At 49.7% G+C, this 13,364-nt stretch overlaps 2 protein-coding genes across 3 annotated transcripts in view; both read left to right on the forward strand.

Annotated features, from left to right (window-relative positions):
- Positions 1-1,517, forward strand: part of b4galnt4a (beta-1,4-N-acetyl-galactosaminyl transferase 4a) — a gene marked incomplete at its 5' end in the record, with an annotated part of 135,192 nt that extends 133,675 nt beyond the window's left edge. Inside the window, one exon of the mRNA XM_079742802.1 lies at positions 1,328-1,517. Within this exon, the coding sequence (XP_079598928.1) occupies positions 1,328-1,445 (118 nt within the window). The 3' untranslated portion in view covers positions 1,446-1,517. The remainder of the gene's footprint in view (positions 1-1,327) is intronic.
- A 6,652-nt stretch (positions 1,518-8,169) lies between these two features.
- Positions 8,170-13,364, forward strand: part of abtb2b (ankyrin repeat and BTB (POZ) domain containing 2b) — a 47,428-nt gene continuing 42,233 nt past the window's right edge. Inside the window, exons 1-2 of one of the 2 annotated variants that reach the window (XM_079743006.1) lie at positions 8,170-8,478; positions 8,688-9,563. In XM_079743006.1, the coding sequence (XP_079599132.1) occupies positions 8,705-9,563 (859 nt within the window). In that variant the 5' untranslated portion in view covers positions 8,170-8,478; positions 8,688-8,704. Of the gene's footprint in view, positions 9,564-13,364 lie in introns of both variants that reach the window. The other variant, XM_079743005.1, reaches the window with a different exon arrangement.

A 13,364-nucleotide genomic window follows, 5' to 3' on the forward strand; every position in this document is an offset into this window, starting at 1 on the left:
TTGTTCCGTTGTGCTTTGAGGTCTGTGTGTTCTTACATTGACACCCGGGGGAGCGCTGTTTTCGACTGTTGTTATCGTGGATGTTGGTTTGTAAAGCCAAGCATTGATCCCAAATGGTTGAATAAGTGTTGCTCCGTAACTGGAATTGAATGCTCAAACTTGGAACATAATCGACCAATCATGATCATGTATTTAACGATCATGTAGCATAAGGTTTGTTAAACGGTTGGTTGAGGGTTGATATGCGCAGTAGGACAAGTATTTGGGACGATTACTCTGCGACAAATACTGAACTGATCTGCATAGTGTTTGTTCATCGTTTAAGGGTTTGTTTGACTAAGGTGTGTTTCGAGGAAATAAAACAGTTTGATAAATACCTTTTACCTCTTCAAAGACTTCAAGCACCTCTCAATTTGAAAGTGCTTCTTTCACAATATGTCGACAGAGATCCACCATTCAGAAAGCACTTTGAAGTTTGAAGTATGACAAATAAAAAATGATTTATTCAAAAGTATCTTTCACTAATACACCAGTGTTTTTACTAATGTAAAATGACTTCTTTATGCATCGTGCAATATGCTGATCAAAGCACCCCTTGCATCAACACAATGCATAATACATGACGTGTTGTTCGTTGTAAACATGAACTGTTAATGGGTGGTGCAAGAACTTGCTTTACTTCACTTATGTCATCAATTATTTGCAAATGTGTATCAGTCTAGACCCTCTGACTTCATGATCGATTGTCAAGGGGCGTCATCAACCAGCCCAAAATACACCTGGATATAATTGGATAGGAAAACCAATCAGAGCAAGGAAGCGTGTGACACACGACACATCAGCGGCAGACATCTTGGTTGGTCACGTAAACGTATCAAACCCCGCTCCCTATTAGATAAACGGTTGTGATTGGCCCGACCCGGTCCAGGTTATCTAGGAACCTGTCTGAACATCAGGTGGGACGGACACATCTGCAGACTCGTCTGTCTCCCGCACTTGGGGCTGCATGTGGCTCAGTAGGTAGAGCGCATTGGCTGGTAACCAGAAGGTTGCTAGTTCGATCACCGAGTGTCAAGGTGTACCTGAGCAAGACGCCTCACCCTAACTGCTCGTGACAGGCTGCCTGTCACCTTGCGTGTCTGACTCTGCCGTGAATGTGTGCGTGAAGGTGAGGCAGTATTGTACAGCGCTTTGAGTGGCCACTGCTTAGAAAACCGTTTTATTAATGCAGTCCATTTACCATTCAAAGCCCCCCTAGAGGTGAGCGCAGAAGCACCGCTGGGCCGACAGGTCGTTAACGTCTGCCCCCTGCGTTGTGTCTCCCCAGGGTGCTGCAGAACGGACTGGAGGTGGAGCGGCTGCGGCTGAGGAACTTCTTCCACTACTTCCACTCCAAGAGGGGCATGTGGAACGCTCAGAACAAGAAGTCCCCCCCCAAGGGGTAGCCCCCCACCCCCCCAGCCCATACTGCCGGGCCCAGGGAGACCACCCAGCCACCTGCACAGGGGAGGGGTGACGGACCCTGCCTTTGAGAAACTAGAGACATCAAACCTTTTCTACGGTCGACTGTTTCTGTCACCGGGGGGGGGGGGGGGGGGGGGGGGATATGGGATATGTGTGTCTGTGTGGACTTAAGGACGGCCGCCACAAGTTGTCGCCTCGACTCACTCCGACCGACTGATGGACCGCCGTACTGGGAAGCAGTGGTCTCTCTCTCGCTCTCTCTCTCTAACTCGCCCTCTCTCTGTCCATCCACTTGTGTGCAATTTCTGTCAGAGGGACTGATATGCAGTTTTGCGTGTTTGTGTGTGCTAGGGGCTTTGACGACACCTCGAGGCTGTCGTTGAGCTCCGAGGGTACAGTACGCCGGACCCCCTGGCGGGAGAGGGGGAGAGAAGAGAGACACGGCTGCGGGGCCGCTGAAACACTGCCCGTCAGGACGCCTGTGTGTCACCGCTTCAAAGCAGGGCGGCGGAGGGAGAGGACGGAGGCTTCAATGTCTCCCTGCTCTCCGTTTAACATCGCTCACCTCCGATGCGTCTCTCTTTCATTTCTTTGAGCTCCGTCTGCTCATTGGCTCAAACTCCGGATTCAAGTGTGCGTGTGTGTGTGTGTGTGAGTTTTTGTGTGTGTGTCTGGTGTGTGTGTTTGTGTGTGTGTGTGCATGCGTGTGTGTGTGTGTGTGTGTAAGCGTATGCGTTTGCGTGTTAGTGTGCGTGCGTGTGTGTGTATGTGCGTGCGTGCGTGTTCGTGTCGAAACATCACTGGTATCTTTGTCATAGGAGTTTAAAGTGCTATTCAAGCTGTCGTTTACAAACGTGGGTGTTTTATTTAAGTAACTACAGGTATTCTGCCATACAGAGGTGATGCTATTTAAGTGGACATTCTGTTACATGAGGCCTAAATGCACTGGGTTTGGCTATTCAAACTCCTCTGAGACACTGAACTGGTTGACGGTTTACACCCCCCGGATCCTACTGATGGTATGCTCCCCTCCACACAGTCTCTGTGACCTCAAGGCTCCGGAGCATCCCAAGACCTCACACAGAGGGGGGGACGTGTACCGGCGATGGCTTTTCTTTGTATTTAATTTAACACGTTGTCATTTGAGAATGGGTTTATGGGTTTTCATATATTGGCTCTGGAGGTGATTACACACTACGCGGCGCCCCTGCTGAAGTCATCCGCTGCCGAGCGTGGGGTTGGGGGGGTCTGAGGCTCAGAGCGAGCGGGGGGGGGACACTGAAGCTTAGAGCGAGCATGGGGGGGGGGTCTGAGGCTCAGAACGGGCGTGTCAGGTGGGGGGGTTTACGAAGGCATGGCTATTTCACAAACGTGTGCCTTTTTTATCAGGGTTTAGCTGTAGACCATTTTTTTTATCTATTCAGAGCTCCGGGAGGCAGAGGGGAAGGAGAAAACATGAGATTATGATTATTATTATTATAAATATGAATATTATTATTAGTAGTATTAGCATTATTATTATACAGCAGTGATGTCAGTGTACATTTGAATATACTGTTTGTAAAGAAGACCTGTTCTTTGGGGACCTCCTCCTTGAAGCTGGGATTTTGGATGGGCCCCCCCGATGGCTACTACGCCTTCAGACGAAGCCTGAGGACCCCGGACCCTGTCTGTTCGTGTACATTGAGCTGATTGGTTGGACCAGGGGGAAGGGGGCGGGACGGGGTTCTTATTAACGACTCTGGTTGGTCGACGCAGTACTTCATGATTGTGTGATTTTGGAGGTCGACCTTTTTTTAGCTTTGTTTAGTTTGGAGAGTAGAAGAGGTTAGGCTACTAATGTGCTTCATTTAATGTTGACATGGGGATATTTAAATGAGGTAGAATACGAGGAAAAATATATTTAAAAAAAGAGTGAAATGAAAAAACAGGAATATACATTCCAAGGTAATTTCTGTGAAATTGTTTTGTAGGGAAAAGGAAATTTAAGAATGTATTGTACTATTAATTTCATTTAATTGTTTGGTTGTTGTTTTTTTTGCAAAATAAAATTTTATGCTCATGTAAATGATATTTTTTGCGTAATTATTTTCTCAAGTTCTGGAAGGCAAATAATCCTTTGATTCGACTGTGAACTTCTTTGTACGTCAGCACTTCCCTCTTTCACCGCATGGGGGCGCACCTGCTGCACACTCGATGGTACACGGTCTGAATGACGAAACGGTGAAATCATTTAAATAATGGCTGTTAAATGGCATCAATCTTAAACATTTTAATTGTTTTTTACAGGAACAGCAAGATATCAGATTACCGTCAGAATAATTGTCCCTCCCAAAAAGCTCATCGTCCATTTTACATAAATTATACTTATTTTAAGCGTAAACATTGTTCAACTGTTCTTGTTTTTCGCTTTCCTCTTTCCTCTCTCTCTCTCTCTCTCTCTCTCTTTCTCTCTCTCTCTCTCTTGTTCTCATCAATTCACTTGCTCACACACATACACATGCACGCACAAACACACACACACCCTCACTGAGACGCTGTCCCTCAGCATAATTTCCCTGGGTCTCTCACACCCTCGATCAGGACTGATGCGTGTGACAACACGATGGGGCTGGCTGTGGGCTCTGTGGGGCAGAGCTGTCAAAGACGCTAAGGATTTTAAAACGATTCTGACATTTATTTTAAAACCAAACCCTTCAAACGGAAACTCCGTTTGTTAATATTACATTGTTTTATATTTTATAAACAATCTCTATCCATTTTAAAATGTAATGTTATGACATTTTACTGTGGTTTCCATGGGACCAAATCACAGCAACAACAGAGTGTGGCGACGGTGTGTGTGTCTACGTGCCCGTTTGAGTGTCTGTGTGTGTGTGTGTGTGTGTGTGTGAGTGTGTGTGTCTGTGTGTTTTCGTGCTTGTGTGCGTGTCTGTGTGTGTATATGTTTGCGTGTGTGTGCATGTGTGTGTCTGCATGCGTGTGTCTGTTTGTGTCTGTTTATGTGTGTGTGCATGTGTGTCTGCGTGTGTGTCTGTGTGTATGTTTGTGCCTCTGTTTGTGTGTGTGTGTGTCTGCGTGTGTGTGTGTGTGTGTATATTGTGTGTGTGTGTGTCTCTGTGTGCGTGTGTCTGTGTATGTTTTGTCTCTGTTTATGTGTGTGTGCGTGTGTACGTGTGGTGTGAGGTTGGGTGGCCAGGGATATTGTGACTCTGTGAGGGTAATCACTCGCAGGTTTCCCTGGGTTCGCTCCCCTTTTGTCAGCATTGTTCTTGGGTCTCACCCAGAGCCCTTCCAGTCCGGCCTGGCGGGCGTGCGGGAGGGATGTGGCGGACATTAGGGGGGCTTGTTAACTCCGGGCAGACCCACCAGAGACGGGGGGGGTCCACACACACACGTCACGGTCCGCCAGGGTCCGCCTGACGCAAGTGTCGGACCCCTGGGGGGCCCTCTATGGCCCGTGGTCCAGGGCTGAGCTCATTGGTTAACTTTCAATGTGTGTGTGTGTGTGTGTGTGTGTGCTGAGGTCAAGAGTCTTTGTGTGTGTGTGCGGGTGAGCGTGCGTGCGTGCATGCATGTGTGTGTGTGTGTGTGTGTGTGTGAGTGCGTGTGTGTGTATGTGTGTTTGTGTGCATGTATGTGTGTGAGTGAGAATGTGTATTTGTGTGTGTGTGTTTGTGAGCATGTTTTGGTTTGAGTTTAAGAGTATGTGTGCGTGTGTTTTTTTTTGCATTTGAGAGTGTGTGGGTGAGAGTTTAAGGATATGTGTGTGCATCTGTGAGAGTATGCATGTGTGTGTGTGTCTGTGTGTGTGTGAGTGTGTGTGTCTGTGTGCTTAGTGATTCGCTGTGAAGGTATTTTCTCATTTGATTACACTCATTGCTGTAACTACCCCCGGTTTACAACCCCCCCCCCCCCCCCCCCCCCCACCCTATTATCAGTAATGCGTTTTAGATGAATGAACCAACCAACAGCGGAGTCAAATTTTTACTTTTTAGCATAAACTCATAAGCTTTGTTTATTTTGGCAACACTTTAATGAAGATAAAACACAAACCAGCTGAATTAAAGAGGCTTTTGCATGAGAACACAAACATCAGATAAGCCTGGACCGAGACTATGATAAAATACTGTTTTCATTATCAAATAAACTAGAATACGATGTGCAAATAAATAATCTACCCAGCCAAGACAAATAAGAAGATTATCTGGAAAAATAATGAAGGATTTGTCTGACAGGTTATGATGGCATGAAAGGAAATGCAATAAGGAAAAAAACTGGGATGGCAAACAGCTGATGGTAAAAAATTAGCAGGCTGATAATAACTAACCGCGGGTAAATCCCCGCGCAGTGTATCCCCTCTTCCGAGACCTCCACTGGCTCCCTGTAATAGCTTGCATCAGATTGAAGATGATGGTACTGGCATACAAGGCAGTCGATGGAACTGCCCCTGCCTACCTCCAAGCATTAGTAAAGCCACATACCCCAGCTCGATCCCTCCGCTCAACTACCTCAGCTGGACGTCTGGTACCGCCATCTCTAAGAGCAAGCAAAGGTCGATCAGCAAAGTCACAACTTTTCTCTGTTTTGGGACCTCAGTGGTGGAACGAGCTCCCTACCGATGTCAGGACCGCAGAGTCGCTCACCAGCTTCCGCAAAAGACTCAAAACTCACCTGTTCAGAGTTCATCTCGACTCTGCATAGAAACCAATGCACAGCCACCATTGAATGTTGTACGTCCTGGCACTTGTACATTGCACTTATTCAAGGTACTTAATTGTGTAGCATCTACAGGAGCTGCTATCGCCGCTTTACACGGGGAATGGGTTAGCCTAGCGATTGTAATACTTGCACCTGGTTCTATGAACGTCTTTACTGTACCGACAGCGATATATTGTTTCACTTCTTATGACAAATGTACTTATTGTAACAAATGCACTTATTGTAAGTCGCTTTGGATAAAAGCGTCTGCTAAATGCCCTAAATGTAAAATGTAAATGTAAATCAACCACATTTACAAGGCGCAAAAAGACTAGGCAACTGCCCACATCCGTGTGTGCGTTTGTGTGTGTGTGTGCGTCTGATATTGAGAGCGTCTGTGTGGATGTGTGTTCCTGGCCAGTGCCTGTGCTTGTGTTTGTGTGTGAGTGTGCTTGAGTGTCTGCACGCTTGTGTGTGTGTTTTGGGTTAAGGTGTCCCTTGTGAAGCGGGTCAAAGGGTCAGCATGCCCTACCTTAATTATGTCAGTTAACCTGGAACATTAGAGCTAATCCTTAGCCAATGTGTTTCTGCATATGTGTGTGTGTGTGTGTGTGTTTGTGTGTGTGTGTGTGTGTGTGTGTGTGTGTGTGTGTGTGTGTGAGTGTGAGTGTGTGCATGATTGTGTGTTGGTGTGTGTGTCTATGTGTCACATTCAGACAGGATATCATCATGTCTGTATGTGTCACATGACTGTGTGTCAGTCTTCATTACAGTATGTCTAACCATGGTTTCCACACATGGACGTGATGTGTGTGTGTGTGTGTCGTGTGTGTGCTGACTCTGAAGCCATGATGTCATGGGTTAAAAGCATAAACATTGGCCTCAGCCCAAGATGACATGCCCTACCATAAAAGCAGAGTTTACTCTGAATGCTTCCCGTGAGTTCAAGCAAATGTATGGCTGACACGTACACAAACACACACACACACACATGCGCAAACACACATACTCACACAGACACACACACACACACACACACAGTGACACATGCACTCACACAAACTGATGCACGCACACACACAAACAAACAGTAATGCACACACACACACACACACACACACACACAATGACACACAATAACAACTTGGACGGACAAATGTGGCCAACAATCAAGTTTATTATGAATGATTTGGTTGAAATTTGCATCATTAAATGAGCCTGTCATCCTGTACGCTGATAAAGCCACACACAGCTTGTTATTTATTCGATATCACTTTGGATCAATGGAGGCTACGGAAAATGTAATCTCATAAATGACGTCTCCATTCCCCAGATTAACCGACATGAGGTTCTCTGTGGTATAGACAAGGGCTTGTAAATCACACCCTGTTACAGGCTGTGGTCACGCGCACACACACATGCAACCACTGACACATACAAAAAACACACACACACAGACACACTGATAAATACACAAACACACCCACACACACACAATGACACAATGACACACACACACACACACAATGACACAGACACACACACGCGCACACGCACGCACACACACACACACACACACACACACATACACACACATGCATCATGCATTTTTCAAGCATGAAAATAAAATCCGCCAAGCAAAACATTCTGGTAATTCGATTAAACTCCTCTCCTCGCATACAGAGGAGATAAAACCAGATAAAGACTTCGCCTGGGCCTCCACTCGCAGATATCCCACACGCTAAACAAGGAACAAAAGGTTCATTGTTGTCAAAGCTTTAAAGTGAAATGGAGGGGAACGTCAATACACACTCTAGGACGTAGGAATTATAATTGTTACTGTTTGTTTACGTGCCATCGAGCGATTTACACGCTCAAACAAAGTTTTCACGGTTAGATCTCTGATTGGCTGCCCAACGCGTCTATCACCTCCTGATTGGTGGTAGAAACACCGAGGGCCCGCCCCCTATGTGTTTCGCTCCGGAGGTCCTGAGGACTGATCAGAGGTCCTGAGGACGTGGGAGGGATGAGTTGAGGAGTCCTGCAGGAGTTTAAACTGCCAAAACTAAACGCCCCTTCTCGGTTCGGACGTCAGATGGACTTGGACCTGACTTCTAAAGAAGCTAGGACACATTGTTATTCTCTTTACACACAGCTTCCCGTCCGGTGGAAAGTTTGAAACCCGAGCAACTCAGATGAGAAGAGGATAGCGAACTTTTTTGGTGTTCGGTTTGGACCTTGACTCCTGGACTGGTGCGTCCCGGAGCGTCCCGGAACGTCGCGTCTTCTACCGAGGCCGAAGCAGAGGGTTGAGTAAGTTGATCCTTGGCAGATTGCTAACTTCATTTAAGCGTTCATTCGTGGTGGTTCCGGCTCCGTTTCGCTGCCCTGCGCGCAGCAGAACGCGTGCCCAGACCAGCGCGTCGCTGCGTAACCAGTCTGACCAGCTCACCCTGAAGTATCGCCCCACTCTCCCTTCAGTGGGTCAACCAGACCCACCCTAACCAGAGTTACCATGGCAGGTATCAGCAACGCCCACATGAAGACCCTGGAGGACCTGACCCTGGACTCGGGCTACGGCGGGGCGGGGGACTCGTGTCGGTCCCTCAGCCTCTCCTCCTCCAACCGCTCCACCTCGCAGCAGGCGTTCGTCACGGCCGCGCACCCCCGGGGGGGCAACTGGTGGTACTACTCCGGCTCCATGAACAGCCGGAACAACAGCTGGGACACGGTCAACACGGTGCTCCCGGAGGACCCTGAGGACATCTTCTCCAAGTGCCCCCGCCTGCCCGACCTCGAGGAATTCCCCTGGAACGAGGAGGACGTGGCCCACATCCTGCGGAAGGTGTCCGGGGGATGCGGTCCCACTGCCCCGATCTTCTCCCCGGAGGCGGTGCGGCGCCTGTCCACGCTGCTCCGCCGCGCACTCATCCGAGTGTCGCGGGAGGCGCAGCGCCTCAGTGTCATGCACTGCCGCTGCACGCGCTTCGAGGTGCAGAGCGCCATGCGGCTCGTGCTGAGCTGGGCGCTGGCCGACCACTGCGTCTCGGCCACCGTCCGCGCCATCTCGCTGTACAGCATGAGCGCCGGCGAACTGCTGCGGGAGGGCAAGTCCGCGCGGTGCGGCCTGCGCTTCTCCGTGGGCCGCTTCTTCCGCTGGATGGTGGATACGCGCGTTGCCGTGCGCGTCCATGAGTACGCGGCCATCTGCCTGACCGCGTGCATGGAGGCGCTGGTGGAGGAGATCGGCGCGCGCGTGCTGTCGGCGGAGAGGGGCCACCTGGGGCCCGACGGGGCCGGGTCGGCTGAGGCCCTGGAGGGGGTGGTGAACAACGACGCGGAGCTGTGGGGCGTCCTGCAGCACTACGAGCACCTCATCTGCGGGAAGAACGCGAACGGTGAGCGAGATAACGTCTGTCTGTGTGTGTGTGTGTGTGTGTGTGTGTGTGTGTGTGTGTTAGCATGTGTGTGTATGTGTGTGTGACAGTGTGTGCACGCAGTGTGTGTGTGTGTGTGTGTGTGTGTGTGTGTGTGTGTGTGTGTGTGTGTGTGTGTGTGTGTAGTGTGTGTTTGGATGTATAACATCATGAGGGCGAAAGTCTTTCCATCGGTTCAGCACAGCTCGCTACTTTCCACCCGGTGTGTGTGTGTGTGTGTTTGTGTGTGTGTGCGCGCAACACGTGTGTGGAAAAGGTGGATGCCCGGTCTTGCTCCTGGGCACAATGGCAGCTCTTTGTACGAACACACATGATGGATACAGGGTAAACACCAGCAGAGCCCGGGCCTGGTTCCCCCTCCCGGACCCTCAGACCCGAAAGGAAGACCCACGTGGGTCGGCAGTGGTTCAGGAGGTGGAGCGGGTTGTCGTAACCGGAAGGCTGCTAGTTTGATCCCCGGCTCCTCCGGGCTGAGTGTCGAGGTGCCCCTGAGCGAGACGCCTCACCCCGACTGCTCCCGACGAGCTGGCTGTTGCCCTGCGTGGCTGACTCTGCCGTCGGTGTGTGAATGTGTGCGTGAATGGTTGTAAGTCGCTTTTGATAAAGCGGAATCCCCAAAATGTGAGTGCACGTTATATCATCTCTCCTTTGAGGATGTGATAGAGCAGGTTTCTAAAATGGAGAGAGACGATGGAGGCCAGGAGGAAGAGGTGGAGGGGCAGAGCCATGCTCAGGAGGGCCTCCAGTAGATGGAGGCCCTCCTGAGCAGAGGGGGGGGGGGGGGGGGGGGGGGGGCTCCAGTAGATGGAGTGCAGCTGAGGAGCAGCCCAGGGTGGTGTGAGCGGTGACGGAGTGACTGAGTGTGTCTCTGGTCCATCAGTCGGACCCCAGGCTGCTGGCCGCCGGCAGCCTGCTGGCACACAGCTCTGTTGTTGGTGACTTCGACCCTCCCCCTGTCACTCTGGCTCTCTCTCTCTCTCTCTCTCTCTCTCTCTCTCTTTAACTCTCTCTCTCTCTCTCACTCGGTCCCACTCACACACACACTCTCTCTCTCTCTCTCTCTCTCTCTCTCTTCCCCCTTTACCCCTCCCTCTCTCTCTCTTTTCCACACTCACACACACACTGCGTCTTCCTCTCCCTCTCTTTCTCTCTCTCCATCTCTCTCTCTTCTTCTCTCCATCTCTCACACTCACACACCCCTCTTCCCCTGCAACACGTTGGCTTGCCCCCCCCGCCCCCCACCCTGTGCCCTCCCCCCTCAACGTATAACGTACACATCCGCACCTCCACCCCAACCCACCAGCCCTCCCTCGTCTCCCCCATCATTGATCCCGGGCCAGGGGCCTGTATTGGCAAGGAGAGGCGCTGGCTTGTTCAGGGGGCTTATGCTGGGGGGGGGGAGGGGGGTGGTGGTCTTTGTGAGGCACCAGACCCCCAGCCCCTCTCTCTCTCTCGCCCTCTCTCTCTCACCCTCTCTCTCCCGCCCTCTCCCTCTCTCTCTCTTACACAGAGCAGCACAAAGCTCTTTTGTTGTGCACGCTTTGCAGCACACGCCAGGAGAGAAGCTGACACATAGTGGAGTGGAGCACACACACACACACACACACATGCGGCCTGAGAGTTGAGTCAGGTTGCAGATGTGATCGGTGCTGTAGTTGTGTAACTGTAGGACTCCTGTAACACAACACACGTTGACAGGCTTCTTCGTTCACGTGGTGAACACTGGTGTGAGGACCAGGTGGGGCGCACACACAGACACACACACACACACACACACACACACACACACACACACACACACACACACACACACACACACACACACCCACACACACCCATGCTACGCTGACCACCACGACAGTTGTCATTACAGCCACTGAAAGGCTCCGCCTGCCTCCTCTAAATATAGAGGTACAATAAAGTACCAAAAAGGTGAAAATAGAGTCACAAAGGAGTAACATTAGAGGGATAATAGTTACACTACAGTTACAACAGAGTTCCATAGGGTTACAATAGAGTTAGAATAGAGTAATGATAGTTACAACATACTTACAATAGAGTAACAATACACATTGTTTTTCATTACGGGAAGGCATTAGAGTGTAGACTGAAGACTGACAGAGCAGGAAGGACACATTGAGCATGTGCCTCTCTTCCTGTCTCTCTGCCTCTCTCTCCCTTTCACTTTCTGCACTTTACAAATACACACACACAGACATTTCTTTCACCCATATTGAGTGCAGGGGCAGGCCCACATCTGGAAGTCTTTAGGGTAGAAATGACTTATAAGTCTCCAATAACAGTTCTGCAAAACTCTCTTATGCTTATTCACTTCCATCCTCCCTTTCTCTCTCTCTCTTTCTCCCTTTCTTTCTTTCTCTCTCTCCTCCTCTCTCTCTTTCTTACTCTCTCTTCCTCTCTCTCTCCCTATCTCCCTTTATCTATCTCTTCTGCTCTCTCTCTAGCTCTCTCTTCTGCTCTCTCGCTCTTTCCCTCTGCTCTCTCTCTCTCTCTCTCTCTCTCTCTCTCTCTCTCTCTCTCTCTCTGCTCTCTCTAGGTCTCTCTCCCTTTCTTGGTCTCTTGGTAATTTTGTTCCGCTCCACTCACTCCATCCATTTATCTGTTTATTTTCTTTGCTCTGCTGGGATTGCTTTTAGAGGAACCTTAAGTTTGCTCGGCCCAGGATCTCATTCATTACACATGTAAGAGATTACTACACACACACACACACACACACACACACACACACACACACACACACACACACACACGCACCCACATACAGACACACACACACCACTTACCCTTTTAGGGACTGGGACCACTGGTGTGTATCAACACCAGAGTCAAAAAAGGGTAGTGGTTTCTAGAGGAAGTGCTGATATTAATCTATTATCCATTGGTCATTACCAGAACACAATTCACAGCTCAGCTCTCGCAGACGTAGCAGTGGTATTGATGCTGCTGCCACTCCGGGCCATTAAAGCAAACCAATTAGCAACGGTTGTCTGATTGATCTGTAGAGGAAGACGATGATGATGGAAAGTAGGTAGTGGGACAGCAGCCAGCCTGCGTACCACCAACACGGAAGCTGACAGATGCCATGGTGGCGCCATTGTTTGCTGCCGTTGTTGTTGTTATTAGAGTTGTCATTCCATTGCTGAAGTGCTCTGGAGCAAGGCAGCTGACTGGAAGTATTCGACCAGTGACCAAAATGGAATATTGTTCTCACTTATTCATTATTTTTCTGATTATTAAATATTGTACTTAAGGCCGTCAGATATGGGAAAGTGAGTTAAGTAACACTCTATAACATTGTTGAATCTTATTAAGCCTAGACTCAGGTTTGGTGCTAGGCTAGTGAGTAGAGTGAGAATCGTTCCTAGATAACTCAAACGAAGAGCCACACGTGCCCACGGTTCTGTTTGTAAATACGACGACTAACGCAGTGTGAGAAGGCCAGGGTGCGTGGCGGGGAGAGATGTGATTCACCCGGCTAGTCCATTCTCTAAATATGTATTCAGAGCGGAGAGAGAGGCGTGGGAACAGTGGACAGAGAGGGAGAGCAGCCCAGTTCTGTGGTCGCACAGACGAGGGAAACCAGCACTCTGAAAATATCCTCCCTTCTCCACAGTCCTGGGCTGGGAGCACACGCAGCTGGGAACGCACACTGGAATTGCAGATGTCCGTGTTAGAACAGGTATCAGAGAGAAGCCATTCTGAGTTAAGGTGCCCCTTGTGATCAGGGTCAGAGGGTCAGCA

This window comes from Pollachius pollachius (assembly GCF_949987615.1).
Source record: "Pollachius pollachius genome assembly, chromosome: 9".
In the NCBI taxonomy this organism is placed as follows: domain Eukaryota; kingdom Metazoa; phylum Chordata; class Actinopteri; order Gadiformes; family Gadidae; genus Pollachius; species Pollachius pollachius.